The sequence below is a fragment of the Monodon monoceros genome, unplaced genomic scaffold (assembly GCF_005190385.1).
Source record: "Monodon monoceros isolate NGI ecotype Baffin Bay Population unplaced genomic scaffold, NGI_Narwhal_1 Super_Scaffold_3, whole genome shotgun sequence".
NCBI lineage: Eukaryota > Metazoa > Chordata > Mammalia > Artiodactyla > Monodontidae > Monodon > Monodon monoceros.
The window spans coordinates 63519544-63535416 of NW_021703780.1; the positions used below are offsets into that span (position 1 = coordinate 63519544).

At 59.1% G+C, this 15873-nt stretch overlaps 1 protein-coding gene across 2 annotated transcripts in view; it reads right to left on the reverse strand.

The window, feature by feature from the left end:
- The window catches only part of COL7A1 (collagen type VII alpha 1 chain), a 31874-nt gene extending 18810 nt beyond the window's left edge, over window positions 1-13064 (reverse strand). For both annotated transcript variants that reach the window (XM_029243632.1, XM_029243631.1), the window contains exons 1-44: window positions 12943-13064; window positions 12761-12846; window positions 12114-12294; window positions 11303-11462; window positions 11124-11217; window positions 10871-11032; window positions 10542-10705; window positions 10335-10464; window positions 10116-10232; window positions 9867-10013; window positions 9665-9781; window positions 9440-9589; window positions 9229-9357; window positions 8081-8224; window positions 7867-7992; window positions 7622-7765; window positions 6896-7015; window positions 6597-6740; window positions 6110-6235; window positions 5863-6009; window positions 5478-5603; window positions 4984-5130; window positions 4623-4757; window positions 4391-4537; window positions 4173-4309; window positions 3769-3895; window positions 3537-3683; window positions 3277-3449; window positions 3144-3179; window positions 3033-3059; window positions 2894-2938; window positions 2758-2820; window positions 2246-2317; window positions 2115-2150; window positions 1935-1970; window positions 1681-1752; window positions 1502-1579; window positions 1227-1253; window positions 1091-1144; window positions 887-949; window positions 736-795; window positions 583-618; window positions 339-383; window positions 224-259 (exon numbers count right to left, since the gene is read on the reverse strand). In XM_029243632.1, the coding sequence (XP_029099465.1) occupies window positions 224-259; window positions 339-383; window positions 583-618; window positions 736-795; window positions 887-949; window positions 1091-1144; window positions 1227-1253; window positions 1502-1579; window positions 1681-1752; window positions 1935-1970; window positions 2115-2150; window positions 2246-2317; window positions 2758-2820; window positions 2894-2938; window positions 3033-3059; window positions 3144-3179; window positions 3277-3449; window positions 3537-3683; window positions 3769-3895; window positions 4173-4309; window positions 4391-4537; window positions 4623-4757; window positions 4984-5130; window positions 5478-5603; window positions 5863-6009; window positions 6110-6235; window positions 6597-6740; window positions 6896-7015; window positions 7622-7765; window positions 7867-7992; window positions 8081-8224; window positions 9229-9357; window positions 9440-9589; window positions 9665-9781; window positions 9867-10013; window positions 10116-10232; window positions 10335-10464; window positions 10542-10705; window positions 10871-11032; window positions 11124-11217; window positions 11303-11462; window positions 12114-12294; window positions 12761-12846; window positions 12943-13064 (4635 nt within the window). The remainder of the gene's footprint in view (window positions 1-223; window positions 260-338; window positions 384-582; window positions 619-735; window positions 796-886; window positions 950-1090; window positions 1145-1226; window positions 1254-1501; window positions 1580-1680; window positions 1753-1934; window positions 1971-2114; window positions 2151-2245; window positions 2318-2757; window positions 2821-2893; window positions 2939-3032; window positions 3060-3143; window positions 3180-3276; window positions 3450-3536; window positions 3684-3768; window positions 3896-4172; window positions 4310-4390; window positions 4538-4622; window positions 4758-4983; window positions 5131-5477; window positions 5604-5862; window positions 6010-6109; window positions 6236-6596; window positions 6741-6895; window positions 7016-7621; window positions 7766-7866; window positions 7993-8080; window positions 8225-9228; window positions 9358-9439; window positions 9590-9664; window positions 9782-9866; window positions 10014-10115; window positions 10233-10334; window positions 10465-10541; window positions 10706-10870; window positions 11033-11123; window positions 11218-11302; window positions 11463-12113; window positions 12295-12760; window positions 12847-12942) is intronic.
- Between the last annotated feature and the right edge of the window lie 2809 nt (window positions 13065-15873).

Here is a 15873-nt window from a genome sequence, read left to right on the forward strand (position 1 = left end):
GACAGAGACCAGGTCAGTGGAAGTCAAGGTCAGTTCAGCAGGGTCAGAAAGCTAAAAGCGGGTCCCTGGGGTTGAGGGTTAGAGCCTGCATCAGCAGAGATTAGGAGTCATGTGAGGAGGGGTGGAGGGCCAGGGGCAGTGGAGGTCAAGGGCAAGAAGTCAGAACCAGGAGGGGTACGGAGCCAAGGTCTGCTGGCACCGGCAGTGGGGTCAGTGGGCTCACCTTTGGTCCCGCTGGGCCAGGGGATCCACGTTCACCCTGATGGAGCAGAATGGGTCAGAGCTGAGTCTGGCTCCAGATCCTCTGGGGCCCTGAGGGCTCCCCAGGTTGCACTTACCTTTTCTCCAGTCTCACCGACGGCCCCTGTTAGTCCTTGGTCACCCTGAGGGGAGAGAGAGAGGAGAGGGGCCTTTACTGTCGAACCCCAGACAAAGTGTCTCAAACTCCAATCATCTGTCTCTGAAATCACAGCCTCTGACCTGGGGAGAACCCTTATCTCCTGATCCTCCTGCCTCCCCTAATCCTATAGGGGTCCCAGTGTGTCACCTCTCATACCTGACCCCTCACAAAATGGCACTTACTTTGGGGCCAGTGTCTCCAGGAAGTCCCCGTAGGCCCTGAAAGGGGTTCAGAGATTTGGGTTTGGGAATAAGGATGGAGTAGAGGGTTGATGGCTGAGGGTGAGGGCTGGAGCTATGCCCACCACGCTCAGAATCCCTGGCCTCTACACTCACCGGCTCACCCGGGGTCCCAGGTTGTCCTGGGAGGCCTGGGGCTCCATCTTCACAGTCACCCTGAAGGAGAAACAGGTCGGTAGAAGACCCTGCTCCCAGCACCCAGAGGCCTCACCTCAGAACTGGGACACCAAGAAGTCAGATCTCCCACCTTTTCTCCTTTTTCTCCAGGGGGGCCAACTGAGCCTTGGGGTCCACGGCTTCCAGGAAGACCCTAGGAGGAGGTGAGTAAAAATGTGAGCCCCAAACTGAGGTCCAGCACCCACCCACTGCCCCAGAAGAGCCCCCAGCTCCTCTATCCACATCCCAGAGCATGGGCCACAGGGTCCCCAGCAGAGCCTCAAGGCTCCCTCACCGGCAGCCCAGGCTCCCCTAAAGCAACGCTGCCATCACCTGGTCCAGGGGGACCCTGGGAAAGAACAGCAGGTCAGGGGATGGCCGGGGGGAATCAGACTCCAAGCCACCCCCAGCATAACTTGCCCCTCACTTACCCGCTCCCCACGATCACCTTTCTCACCCTGGAAGAGAGATCATGACACGTGACCCTGGACTACACCTCCACACCCCAAGATACCAGGAGGAATGAGAGTCTTGGGGTCAAACTGGATTACAAAGTTCATGGAGGAACTGAGGAGTCATGGGTGGGGGTGGTCAAGAGGTCACATGAGCTCAGAGTGACCAGCAGGGGTTGTGTGGGTTTGAATGAGGTCACCAGGTCACTGGATCACATGGAGGTGATGAGACCATATGGCGGTCATGCCCTCACCTTCACAGCTGTTCCAGAAAATCCTGGGGGACCACGGGGTCCTGGGTCTCCCAATGGGCCACGAGATCCAGGGGGACCCTGATGGAAGAGACAAAATATAAAGTACAACCCCATAGACCCACCCCACTGGTTCCCCCATCACACATCACTCCCCCCCCACACCATACTCCAGAACTTACTGGAGGTCCAGGGTCCCCTTTCTGCCCAGGAAGCCCTGGGCCCTCGCCTCCAATGACTCGTCCAGGCTCTCCCTGCAGGACAGAGAACAGCAGAAAGGATTCAGGGTATGGGAGCCTTGAGGTAGGAGAAGCCCCTAGAGGTCCCCAGCTATTCCTCATCATGCCTTAGGCCCCACACAGTGTCTGTCCTGGGGCAACCCTGTTCCTCCCTTGGACATCCTGGCTTGGTTCCCTCCCCTCCCTCCTTCACCTACCGGCTCCCCCTTTGGGCCTCGAGGTCCTCGCTCTCCCTGAGGACAAAACAGAGCAAAGGGTGATGCTTGGTCTCAGTGCATTTCAGGGTGGGCCCCTACAAGCCAACCCCGCTCCACCACCCCAGCTCGCCACCCTGCAGAAAGGGCTCTGGGAAGACACTGTGGGGCAGAGCAACTTACTGGTTCTCCACGAGGACTGGGCCACCCTGGGGAGCCCTATAAATGGAGGCCAGAGTCAGACCGGTCAGACCACCCCACCCGCTCAAGCAAAGCATCCCACCATGTGAACTGTGAGGGCAAGGCTTGCTCACCTTCGGGCCGGGGGTTCCAGGAGTACCAGGGCGGCCAGGGCTGCCTGGAGGCCCATCTGCCCCAGGGAAGCCCTAAGGAGGCAAAGAGGTTAGGGCAGGAAGGGACCCTCCCTCAGTGCCCCTGGTTCGCTGGAGGAGCCCTGACTGACTATTCTTCACCTGAACCCCTCACCCCACAGGCCCCTGAGCGTTGTTGGGGGTACAGCAGTGATGTATGTACCCTGTGAGCTGAATGGAGCCAAACCCCAGGCACAAGGGCAGTGATGAGGCCAGGGCCTTCCCTGCCTCTTGGACTTGGAACTTCCACCCGGGCTCTCCAGGGGATCTCAAAACCCCACTGGTCCCCCCTAATTCAGATCCTTCCCCAAAGTCTCTGCTGTGGTTGATAATGTCCACTTAGGCTTCTAGGAATACTCTGTGTTTCTAACTCTGTTTTTTCATTCCCTCTTGTAAAAACCCTAAGGAAGCTTCGAGGATTGTCTTAGGGGAACCTCAATGGTCTCTACACTCACCCTCTCACCCTTCGCAATGGTACTTCCAGGAGGTCCCTGGGGGCCAGGAACACCCATCCTGCCCTGAGAGAAGAGAGCAGGTGAAGAGGCAGTACACCGGTCAGGGGACAGAGGACAGGTATGGGGTGGCACTCACCGGGAGGCCAGGGGGACCAGGAGCCCCGGCTTGTCCTTTCAGCCCCTAGGAAGAATGATCGGTGAGCCCTGTGCTGCTGACCTCCCCCTGACCCACTGAGCCCCCAACCCATTCTCTACCCCCCACCAGAGCCACTCACCATCTCTCCGGGTTCCCCCTTCTGGCCCTGGGGAAAGATGTGTCGGGTGACGGTCAGAGTGGCAAGTTCCAAGAGTGGCCCTCACCCACCCTCTCAACTCTGGACACTTACCTTTGGACAATGCACCGAGCAAGGCTCTGGCTGTAGCTGTGGACACAGGGTCTCCTGGAGGTCAGCCGTTCTACCAAGAGCCCCCAGACCCTCTGTTTTTCACCACCTAGTCCCCCAGAGGCCCCTTCCAAACCTGGGTGGTCAAAGCCGTCTGACACAGGGCTGTTGCCAGACTACTGACTGCGTGGTCCAAGCTTGGACCATCATCCACGGTGAAGAAGGTCTGGGCAGAGTCCATGCCCGGCACCAAGCGACGCAGCTGTTCTGGGTCAGCTCCTTCCAGGCCCAGCATCATCACTTTGAGCCCTAAGGAGGGGTCCAGCAGCTTGCATGACGACCCTGCTGGGGCCAACCCTATTCCCAGGCCCCATTCCCACCAGCCCTGCTCCTCACCAGCAGCCTGGGCCTCACGGATAGAGCTGAAGATGTCACCTCTCAAGGGCTCATCCACCAGTAGAACCATCACCCCCGGCACATGCCGGCGTCGTCCAGGGGCATCTGGTGCCAACAGGTATCTGTGAGCTGTAACCACTGCTGTGCCTGGGAGAAAGGTCATGTCAGAACCCAGGGGCACCAAGCTCCCAATGGGAAAGCCCCAAGAATCCATGTCCACTGTAGTCCTTACCCAGGTTGTTCCCACTTGGGTCCGTGTAGGGGATGTTGCGGATCTTCTGCCGGATGACACCAAGGTCATAGGAGCTGTTCAGCGAGAACAGTGGGGAGGGCCGGTGACTGTAGGACAGGAGGCCAACCTAGGGTGGGGAGACCACAGAGTCTGGGGAGGATGACACAGCAGGGACAGGGGACACAGAGCCTGGTGGGAGACACAGAGCCCAAGGTGTGTAACTAAACCTGATCTATTAGGGGGTCAGCAGTGATGGTAGGATACGGAGCCAACCAGCAAGTGAGGCGATCTGGAGCCTGGGGAAGGGCAGGGAGAAAGCCTGGACCAGTGGTGGGACAGGGAAACGGTGTGGGACCAGGGGTGGGCAGGGACAGGTAGGAGTCTGGCTGCCTCTGGGGCCAAACCTGGATGGCCTGTGGCCCAAGAGGCCCAAGTGCAGACACCAGATGCTCCAGGGCTCGCTTCACAGCCTCTGCGCGATGAGCATTGTCTCGAGTGGTATGCAGCAGGAACACCACGTCCATCAGGCCATGGGGACACACTGCAGGAAGGGAGCTGAGTTACTGAAGCAGTCAGCCCATCTAGCTACTCTCTTGGGCCCCTCCCACTGGGCCCACCATACCTGGGGTCTGTGTGACCGAGGCCTCAGGACCCTGTACACCCTCCCGGACAGGTGTCAGGGAGAATATGTAGGAGATACCAGGCTCTAGCCCTGTCACCCGCTGGGAGCTTGAGATCCCCGGAAGTGTCTGTGAGGCCCCAGGCAATTCTGCAGAGGACAGAGCTCAGTTAAACAGGAGGCCCTCCATGGAGCCCCCACTGCCAGCCCACCCGAACACTAGCCTCCCCATCACCTTGGCCAGGGCCTCTGAGTGGCTGCCAGGATAGGATGTAGCTGGATACCCCAGACACCGGGGTCCAGGCCAGAGTCACTGAGTCGACTGAGGTGTCTACAACACGCAGTTCAGTGCTTGGGACACGAGGTGACTCTGAAGGAGGAATCAAAGACTAGGGATCCGAGTATGTGTCCCGAGAACCCAGAGGAGAGAGATCTAAGGAGATCCTGGGGCAGATTCATCTTAGTGAAGAAAGTCACCGGAGGTCATGCTGGGATCACCCCGGATCAGGAATGGTAGGGGGGGCTACAGGAGGAGTCACTCAGGGTCATGGGGTACAGGAAATCAGGGTGGGTCATCGGTAGGGGTAAGAGCACACCAGTGTATGCAGTTACTTCTGAGGGGGGCCCTTCTCCAGCTGTCCCCAAGACACTCAGCCATATACGGTAGTGGGTCGCTGGCTCCAGCCCGTCCAGTTCGTAGCTGCTGAGTTCCGGCCCCAGGACCTGAGACTGTTCCTGGCCACCTGGGGCAGGCATGAGATGGGGGCAGGGGCACGTAGGAGGATGCTACAGACCAGCATTTATGGACACGCCCACCTCACTGACCCCCACGTACCTTACTGACAATGACCCCGCCAGCCTCACTGACTGATCCTGCTGATGGGGTCCACCCTCCTGACTGATCTTATTCTCGCTGACCCTGCCCGACTGACCCTCATTGATCCCACGCACCTAGGTGACTGATACCAGGTACCTTCAGCGATCCGCAGACCCCCACTGACAGACCCTGCCCACTCTCACTGATTTCACCGACCCCACCCCCAACCCCGCCCCATTGGTCCCTAACCTCCCTACCGGGGGCACCTCTCACCCTCAGGTTGCCAACGCAGACGGAAGCCGCGTGCCCCGGGCACCGGCTGCCAGCGTAGCCTCAGCGAGTGCTCCCCTCGCTGCACTACACGAAGTGTCTCCAGGGCTGGTGGAGCCTCCTCAGGTGCTAGAGAGAAAGCACAAAAATCAAGGAGGCTCCGTCCCCAGTTAATCTCTGTGCCAATCCCAGACCAACCCTGGAACACGCACCGCCCCCAACAGGCCCCACTGCCTATCCCAGGCTACATCCCTCCTCCCCCCGAAGACCCCGCCCCCACAGGTTCACTACCAATCCCTGGACCCTCTTCCATTCCCGAGAACAAACCCCGCCCCCAAACCGTCCAGGGCACCAATCCAAGGCTCGCGCCAGCCCGAGCTCTGCCTACGCGTGGTGACGACAATGGAGACAGGTGCGCCCTCACGATCCCCCACAAGTGCAGTCACTCTCACTGAGTAGCTGACTCCGCCTTCGAGGCCCCGTATCTCTGCGGAGTCCGTGTTTCCTGGGAGCATCTCCTGTCTCGTGGGGCCACCTGGCCAGGCGAGCATAGGGCAACGGTCAGGGATAGGGGTGGCTGACCAAAGGGGCCAATCCCAGCCAGGAAGGGCAAGGGCAGGGTCAGGGAACCATACCCTCGCTCCGGCCCCAGGCCAGTCTGTAAGCTGTGGCTCCAGTGACCCCCACCCAGGTGACCCGGAGAACATCACTGGAAGCATTGAGGATCTGCAGCTTCGAGACACTGCCCACGGGCTGAGGGTCTGGGGGAAGACGCAGGGAAAAGGATCAGGGGCCACTGGCAGAAAACAGGGCAGAGAATAGGGTGGCAGAACAGGCATGTTCAACGCAGGGAGGTCTATCTGAAGGTCAGTATGAGGTTACTGTGGACGGGTCAGTGCAGGCAACTTCTGAGTGGGAAAAGATCAGTGCCTCAGAGTGGGCAGTGTGGAGCAGCCAGGAGGTCACTGTGGGTGGACTCCTAGTCAATGTGGGGTACGTCAGTGTGGGGAGAGAAGTCATGAGAAGAGCTGTGATGGAGCAGGCAGCTGGAGCAGTCAGGAATACGCAGCAGGACAGGGTAGCCAATGAGATGTGGTTGGCAGATGGCCAGGGTCCACTTACCAGTCCTTACAACCACAGAGGCAGGGGTCCCATCCACACCAGCCATACGGGCCCACACATGCACTGTGTACTCGGTATCTGGCTCCAGCCCATCCAGCTCAGCCACTGTGGCCTCCCCAGAAACCAACTGGGATTTCTCTGGGCCTAGGAGTGAGGATGAAGGTAGCTCTAGGACTAGCCAGACTCTGCCCCCCAATGTCCCACCTGGACCCCGAAGAAACGCCTGCTCCCATTCCACCCAGGCCTGCCCCCGACAACCTCCAAAACCTCTGGTCCCTTCCCAAACCCCTGGTGCCCACCGTGGCCTGAGTGCCAGGAGACCCTGTATCCTGTGGCACCAGGAACCCTGTTCCAGGTGATGGTGACAGATGAGCTGCTGACTTGAGTCACACGGACTGTCTTCATTGGGCCCAGTGGGTCTGGTGGGGAGAGGCAATGGGGAGTCTGATGGAAGAGGCAGTGGAGGGTCTGATGGGGGAGGGATTGGGGGGGACATCTAATAGAGGAAGGCAATGGGAGTCTAAAGGGAGGCAAGGATTTGATAGCGGATGCAGTGAATGGGTCAGATGCGGAAGGAGTGGGGGTTCTGACAGAGGGGATAGTAGAAATCTGAGGTGGCAGGTGACAGGAATCTGGGAGACCAGAGGGTCTGACAGAGAAGGTAATAGGGTTCCGACGGAGGACTAGGAAGCAGTGAGGGGGTCTGACAAAGAAGAAAAGTGTAAGTCTAAGAGGATGGTCAAGTCTGGCAGAAAAGGCAATGGGGTCTGAGCGATGAGGTGCTGGAAATCTGAGGGCAAGAAGAGCGGGGTGTTAGGGGACAGGCAGAGGAATCTGAAGAAGGCAGGGGCTTAAAAGGAGGCAAGGGAGACTGAAGGGGGAAGCAGGGCCTCTGAGGGAGGAGGCAGTGGGGATCTAAAGGGGGAGACTGGAGTTCTGTGGAGAAGCAAGGGTCTGAAAGGGAAGGCATGGGGTCTGAAGGGCCACTGGAGAGAGAGAGCCAAGGGGCTGGGTCAGGCCCTGACCTGTTCGAGCCACGGTGATCGCAGGTGGGCCCTCCTCTCTCCCTCGCAATGCCGACACAGCCACCTGGTAGGAGGTTCCAGGTCTCAGCCCCATGATATCTGTGGCAGTAGACTCTGAGGGCAATGTCTTGCTGGACTCCAGACCTAACGTCAGAGAGAAATGTTGGCATGGCTCCTGCCTGCCCCTTGGTCCCCCATACCCTGATCGTTCCCTTCAGCAACCCTCCCGCACATCCCACACTGACCATTGTCTGTCCTCCAGCTAACCCGAAATCCACTGGCTCCAGGCACAGGTCCCCAGGCCACCCTCACTCGTGTTGCATCTGACGCCACTACTTGCAGCCCTGGGATGGCAAGTGGGGTTTCTGGCTCTGGGGATTAAAGATAGAGGTCAGGGATCAAAACCAGGACCAGAGTGAGTCAGGCAGCTGTCCCCCACAGCCCTCCTGCAGTGCTCACCCCTGCGAACAGTGAGGACGCTGGCACCACCCTCTCGGGTGCCTACTCGAGCTGACACCCACACTGTGTAGCTCAGCCCAGCCCGGACGTCATCCAAGTCAAAAGCTGTCTGACTCCCGGGAAGCACCAGGCTCCGCTCGACCCCTAAGGGAGAAGGCAGGATAGGCAGGCAGGAGTCAGTGAGAGATGGGAATGTGGGATGAAGGTGCTCAGTGATGGACAGAGATACAAGATGAAAAGGGTCAGTGGGGGCAGGACAGGAATAAAGATGCAGACATAGAGAATGGACTTAAGGACACGGGGAGGGGGAAGGGTAAGCTGGGACAAAGTGAGAGAGTGGCATGGACATATATACACTACCAAACGTAAAATAGCTAGCTAGTGGGAATCAGCCACATAGCACAGGGAGATCAGCTCGGTGCTTTGTGGCCACCTAGAGGGGTGGGATAGGGAGGGTGGGAGGGAGGGAGACGCAAGAGGAAATGGGGACATATGTATATGTATAGCTGATTCACTTTGTTATAAAGCAGAAACTAACACACCATTGTAGAGCAATTAAATCCCAATAAAGATGTTAAAAAAAAAAAAAAGAAAAGGGTCAGTGAGGGATGGGACATGGGACAGAAAGGTGTGAGAGATAAGGACAGGGGTAAAAGGAGTCAGTGATGGACAGCGACACAGGATAATGGGCCAGTGATGAATGGGGACACATAATGACAGGAGTCAGTGGAGAAGGACATAAGATGTAGGATGTGAGAAGTCAGCGGACAGCGACATGAGTTGACAGGTCATCGACAGACAGTGAGGTGGAGTCAGTATTGGATGGGGACATGGGAGAACAGTGGTCACAGCTAAGGTTATAGAAGGGCGGGGGTTGAGCTTGTGGTTGTGGAGAAGGGTGAAAGCCATGGCCAGGGAGGTGGGACAGGGAGTGGAGACAGATCCAGATGAAGAGACAGGCAGGGTCAGGGCAGGGAGCAGACAGACCCTGTGACGGGGTCTGGTTCAGTGCCGTCTTGGGAGGTGGATGGACAAGGAGAGAGGAGGAGGCTGTAGAGACCCCGGAGTGGAGAAGGGCTGGAAAGGCTGGAATGGTTTGAAAGGCTGGAACTTTAGTGTGTGTACGGGTCTTGCTGTGTTCCCCTCACCCTGGATGCTGCGCACGGTGATCCGATACTCGGTGGCGCTGGGAACTGGCCTCCAGGACACTCGCACCCGCTGCCCAGGCAGCTCGGTGGCCTGTAGGTCTGTCACAGGGCCCACGGGCAGCTCTGGCCCTGTTGGACAGCACAGCCTGAGAGGCAGCCTGGGGCCCCTGTACCTTCCCCTCTCACTTGGCCGGGCCCACAGAGCCCTCACCAGGGGGGACCACAGTTGCAGGCGTGGCCACCTCGCGGCCCTCTAGCAGCGTGTAGAGTGTGAGGCGATACTCAGTGCCTGGCTGCAGCCCATCCAACTGGTAGCGGGTCACGTCAGAGGGCAGCACCACCTTCTGTGGCACCTCCAAGCCTGCAAGATGACAGGGTCAGGCCAGCTGAGGCCAGGTCCAGACCCAGCCTGCCCACCCCACCCTCCGGCACGGACCACTCTCACGCCGCCACTCCAGCCGGTAGCCACGGGCCTCAGGCACCAAGTTCCAGGAAAGAAGGATGGATGTGGGGCCCAGGATGATGGGACGCAGGGTCTGCTCAACAGAAGTGTCTGCCCAGGGCACATGGGAGGTCAGTGGCCTCTGTGCCCTGCCAGCCTGCCCACCCAGCCTGAAGAAAGCACCCAGCCCTCTCACCGGTGCGGGCAGTCAGGGAGGTGGCAGGCCCCACGCTCCGGCCAAGCAGGGTGCTCACGGTCACCTCATAGTCTGTGCCAGGCTCCAGGTCACGCAGCAGCACTGACCCCTGCCCAGGGCCCAGCTCCTGCTGCTGCGTGGCCCCACCTGCACGGGGGGCACAGAGGGGTCAGTGGGTCTTGCAGACTCAGCACCCTACAGTCCTGTCTGAGGTGCAGGGACTTCCTTCAGCCCACACCTCTGACTCACCACTGAAGACCCGCCATGTCATGCGGTAGCCAGTGGCGCCTGGCACACCCTGCCAGGCTACCAGGAGGCTGTGGGCTGTGGTGTTCTGGATGGTCAGCTCCGGTCCCTCCAGAGCAGCTAGAGGAAGGTCCCACCAGGGATTAGTGAGTCCAGAGTGGGGAGGGGTTACTGGGATGGGTGGTTAGGTGAGCAGGGTCAGAGGTTAGCAGAACTGCTCACTTGTCCGAGCTGTCCCACTCACGGCCTCCCCGATGCTGTTGGCGTAGAGGGCAACCACCGTCACTTGGTACTCAGTCAGTGGCCGGAGACCCTGCAGCCTCATGCTGGTCTCACCTGCTGGGACGTTCACCTGCCCAGGGTCAGAGGTCACTTCATCTTGGCCAGCTAAGTCCCCAGCCCTCCACCTACCACTGCTGACATCCTTACCTCCCGCCGTTCACTCGACAGTGGCTGTCCCAGCCCCGTCAGGGGTGTGTACTGGACCTTGTAGCCAGTCACAGGGCCACTGGCCGCTGTCCATTGTACTCTCAAGGATTGACTGCCTGGCTCAGACAGCACCAGGTCTCGTGGACCAGAGGTTGAGTCATCGGCTGGGAAAGGGGCAGTCAGGCAACCAGGCAAGAGGATCAGGGGTCAGCACTTATGGTACAGCACCGGGCTCAAGGGTCAGGAGCACATGGGATGGAATCAGCACTCCCAGGTTGGGGTTTGGGTCAGCGTCCAGGTCAGGGCACACAGGGTGGGCAGGAACTCACAGGGCAAGGCCACAGGCACGCCACCTGCAGTTGTGCACACCCTCCGGGAAACAAGAGGCAGTAGCGTCCTCAAGATGTTGAAGTCGTTGACGAAGAAGAAGAAATCGCTGGCCGGCTGTGAGGCGATTCGCTTCAGCTCCTCAGGGTCGGCATTCTTGATTCCTGAGGTGATGCCCAATCAGGGCTCAGCTGCCCACATGCCCTCTGACTCATCCCTGCCCCAGCTGACCTGTCACCCCAGCTTGGTACTCACCCACAGCAAACAGCTTGACTCCCTGCCCCTTCAGCCTCTGGGCAGCTGTGTCCACCAGGTCCTGGGACTTCCCATCTGTGATGAGGATGCAGACCTGGGGCAGGTGCAGGGTCAAGTCAGGACTGCCTCATACACTTACTTGGGGTCACCTTGGAAGGCATGGTAGGGTGAGAGATCACCTTGGGGACACCAGGTCGGGCCAGCTGGGGCAGAAAGACACGGTCAGCCACGTGGAGAATTGCAGCTCCTGTGCGCGTGTTGCCTCCCTTGTAGCTGATCTCTCGGATTGCATGGATCACATCACCTCCTGAGCCAAGCGCATCCAGGCCAAATTCTGTCCTGTGGGGAGGGGGGTGGCAGCAGGCTAGGAGTAAGGGCTTTTTCTGGTCCTGGCCTCTAAGAGGCCTCTGGAATGAGGGTTGTATCAGGCCCCCTTGAGAGTCCACTTGGTTCTGTGATTCCTACCTTCCATCTCCGAAGCTCCCAAGCTAACAAACTCCTTAGGTACCCAACTGTGTCGTGCCTGTGGCTGGGCCTGGGCAGGCCTGGACCCCTTGGGGCTCCCAGGCTCAGGTACCAGGATGTCTGGTTAATTAAATAATGGTAGGAAGAAGGGCCCAGTTATAAGCAGGTGGACACTGGCCAGACAGGGAGGCCCTCTGCTGAGTGAGAGAGGCTGAAGGCATCAGGAGGCTAGAACAAGGAGAGTCCAGCAGGCACAGGGCATCTCAAGCCATGGGTCCCCTTCTAGGCCTCTCCATCTCTAGATCAGAAAACACAGCTCCTATCTTTGGCAAGGCACTATTCAGAAGGGGTCTCAGATGTGAGGGCTGTACCTAGGAGATCCCTGCTTCTGTCTTAAGAAGATGTCCTGGCTGGTGGGAGGGGGGATCCTCTGGGTTCCCTAAAGCCTAACCTAGGGGTTTGGGGGCTCTCTGCTTCTTTCTGGGGGTGGGGTCCTGGTGGGTCCAGCTGTGGGGAGCCACTCACCGTGGGTCATCGCTGTACTGCACGGCAGCGAAGCGCACACCCTGTGCACCGGCTGCCCCGGAGAAGGGCAGCACCAGCCCCTCAAGGAAACCCCTCACTTCGCGGAAGTTGCTTCGGCCAATGGACGAGGAGCCGTCGAGTAAGAACACGATGTCAGCGGCGTAAAGGCGTGTGCAGCTCACTGGGGCAGGGAAAAGCGATCACGATTTTTTCTTGGGGCCCACCCACCCCCTACCCTCACTGTGGTCCCCTGGGGCTGGGGAGGGGAGTTGGCCTCATCCACTGTGCAAACGGGCACAGGCTGGCTTGGGCCTGGGAGCGGTGGAGGCAGCAGAGGTGGGGCCTGGAGCGGAGTCTCACGCGGAGGACTAGTGGGGAGGGAGAGTCGCCGAAGCAGGTGTGGATCTGGGACTGAAGTTGGCGTCTGGGGACCAGCGCGGAGTGACATAGGGTAGGGGACCCACGCACAACTGGATGCAGTTTTGGAGCTGCAGTGTGGGTCGCGGAGGGTTTGGGGAGTCCAGGGAGAATTAGGAGAAATGCATAAGTCGAGGAGGGTGGGAGGCGGGATCCAGGATGAAGGTCGAGTGGAGTCGCGGGTGGCAGGGTGCAGTGCCCTGGATGGGGTCCTTCCCTGCCGTACCCACCTCTCTCCCTGTGCTGGGCCCACACTCGGGGAGCCCCTGCCAGGATCCCCGCGCAGAGCGCAGCCACCAGGAGCCGCAGCCTCATCCTGGGTGAGGGAAACGGTCAGCCAGGACCCCGCCTCTGTCCCTCAGCCTTGGCGGGTCCGAGGCCAGCGTTCTCCCACCCCCAGTCCCGGTCTTGCCTGCCGGTCCGCCGGCTCCGATCGCCAGCCGCTGCCGCAGTCCCGCCGCCACGGCAGAGAAAAGTCCCTGATCCCGGGGGCGGAGCAGCGGGCGGGGACCCAGGCGGGCCACCCCCACCCATCGTCCCAGAAGTCGCCGCCCCTGCCACTCCTCCCCTGGACAGATGATCTGACTCCACTTAAGTGTAAAGACCCCCACCTCCCGTGGCTTCTGGGATTTCCCCAGGAGGTTCTCTACAGATGGATGTTGAGGGATCCCTCTCCAACCCCATCTAGGGTCAGAGATCTTGGCTGCTTTAGGTCAAACAGACTAGAAGTGACTGCTGGAGACCAGACTTCAGACAGGTTCCCGGGGATGAAAGACGCAGCAGGATGTTGGTGGGGTAGAAGATGCAGCTGGAGATGACTCACCACCCCCCTCCCCCCACTCCACCCCCACCTCCGACTGGGCTACCCAGACAAGCCCTCAGGCCATGAGTCCCAGCTGGCCTCTCCTGTGATTCAGCCATCCCTTTGTCTGTCGGGTCTCCTGTGTCCCACCCCAATCCCCTCAACAAGCAGAGCAGCCCCCAGCAAATGAGGGGCTCTAGGCTCATGCCAGGGAAAGCAAGGCACCACTGGGCTGCATCCAAGTAATGCCCACCCCTACTTTGGAAGGGGAAGCCAGGAGGAGAAAATCTGTATTGTACTCATGCAGACATGTCCATCCCAGTGTCCTGGACCCCTTCCTGTGCTCTGAACCAGCCCCAGGCAGATGCCATCCAGCTGTGCCTCCAGGGAGGGGTTATCCATGTGTGGAGGGTAGACCACCCACAGTGACAGCTCATCTCTCAGGAATCCACCCCCTCCTGCCTATGCCCCCACTGGTGCGCCCGTCCTGCTCCAGCCAGGCTCCCCTACCCACACATTCTCATTTTGGCCCCTCAGAGTCCCCTCCTCCAACCTACTCTTCTTCTGCATTGGGTCTTCGTTGCTGCGCGTGGGCTTTCTCTAGTTGCGGTGAGCGGGGGCTACTCTTCGTTGTAGTGCGTAGGCTTCTCATTGCGGTGGCTTCTCTTGTTGCAGAGCTTGGGCTCTAGGTGCGCAGGCTTCAGTAGTTGTGGCATGCGGGCTCATTAGTTGTCGCTCGCGGGCTCTAGAGCACAGGCTCAGTAGTTGTGGCACACAGGCTTAGTTGCCCCGTGGCATGTGGGATCTTCCCGGACCAGGGCTCAAACCTGTGTCCCCTGCATCAGCAGGCGGATTCTTAACCACTGCACCACCAGGGAAGTCCCCAACCTACTCTTCTTGAAGACCCCCTTCCACCCATCATCTCTGCCAGGCCCAGAGGTCACCCTGGGCTCCTCCCTCCCTTCCTCACGGCCCTCAAGGTCCACCTGTGGTGTCCACCTTCATAACTACTCCTTCCTCACTCCTCTTCCCTTAACCAGGCTGAATTCCCGCCCGTCTCCCTCAGCTGGCTTCTGTGATTATGGACAGTCCCCTCAACACACCTGCAGGCCAGGGACACTCTTTGTATATACGTATGTGTTCATTACAGGGGTTGATACTGAAATAGAGAGATCCTCCCAAGAGCAGGTCCCTTGTTTTTTTTAAGCCTGGAGAATACTTCTAGACTCACCACTGCCATAGGGCCCCTTCCAACGTGCCTGGCCCCCAGCCTCTCCTGGGGCTCCACAGGCTAATGGGGGACAAAAGGGGACAGCACTTCTGTTAAACTTGTCTGCCTTGTCCTCTTCTAGGTATGGCCAGGTCTCTGGTATGGCCAGAGCTGGGGGCAGTGAGAACCATCCATACTGCCTGTTTTCCTATTGTCCAATAAGGCTTGAACTACAGGGACAGCCCCAAATTATCATGAAGTACAGCACTGTGATCCGTAGGGCCCAGAACCTTTTCCCTAGGTCAAGGTCTCTTCAGCCATGTCCCAGGACCCCCCCAACCCTTTGAAATCTGTCCTTCACGTGAGGGCTGCAGAGAACCAGTCGTGCTCTCATTACAGAGGCAGTCCCTGCCTGCAAGACCCTCACCTCTTCTTGTACAGCAAGGGTGGGTGAGAGCAGGGCAGACATACATACACATTTGGGTCTAGCCTTTAGGGGAGACTGGAGGCCCAGCTGAGAGGGTGTTCAGGCAAACCTCATCAGAACCATGAGGGGTCCCCCAAAAGAAATGGCTGCCTGCTGTGAGGGGGTCACTCAAAGCGTGCTACGGGAGGCTGTTGGAGGCAGAAGCAAGGTTGAGGATGAGCACAGGTCTGGCGCTCGGGGGAGGCTCATGAGCAGGGGTGTGGCCTCCTGGCAGGCACAGTTAGGGACCAACCCCAGACACCAGCTCCCTCCATAAACACACTGGGGCCCTAGAGTTTTCTTTCTCCCTCCCATACTCCCCTGGACATTTCCTCCTCTGGCCTCGGTCACCACCTCTGCTGGATGGCACCATGTCTCCAACTGGGGCCTCTTTTGGGGATTCCAGCCCCACACATCTGTCTTGAACACCTCCAAATTTCTCAGAACCGTGGCCAAAGCTGGGCAGGTCATCCCCCTCCAACCTGCCCCTCCCCTGTGGTACCCCAGCCCTGCTGGGGATGCTGCCCTGCTTGCATCCCCTGAAGCCCACTCCAGCTCTTACTATAGCTGTGGTATCTGCTCTGCCACAGAGCTGCTCACCAGAACCGCACAGAAACCCACCCTGAGTCCCCAGGCTAACTCTCAGCTGACCAAGTCACTTCTCTTCCCGTTAACTTCCAATACACCTCCCCCAGCACGCCTCCAAAGTAAAGATCAAATTCCCTGGCTAGGCATGCAAGGTCCGTTAGGACCAGATCACCCGCTCGAGCACTCTGTGTCCAGCACACCTGTAGCCTTTGAGAGTCAGGCCTGGCCTCAGCGGAGAAATCAAGCCCCATCCTCCAGGAGCTCAAACTTGGGACAA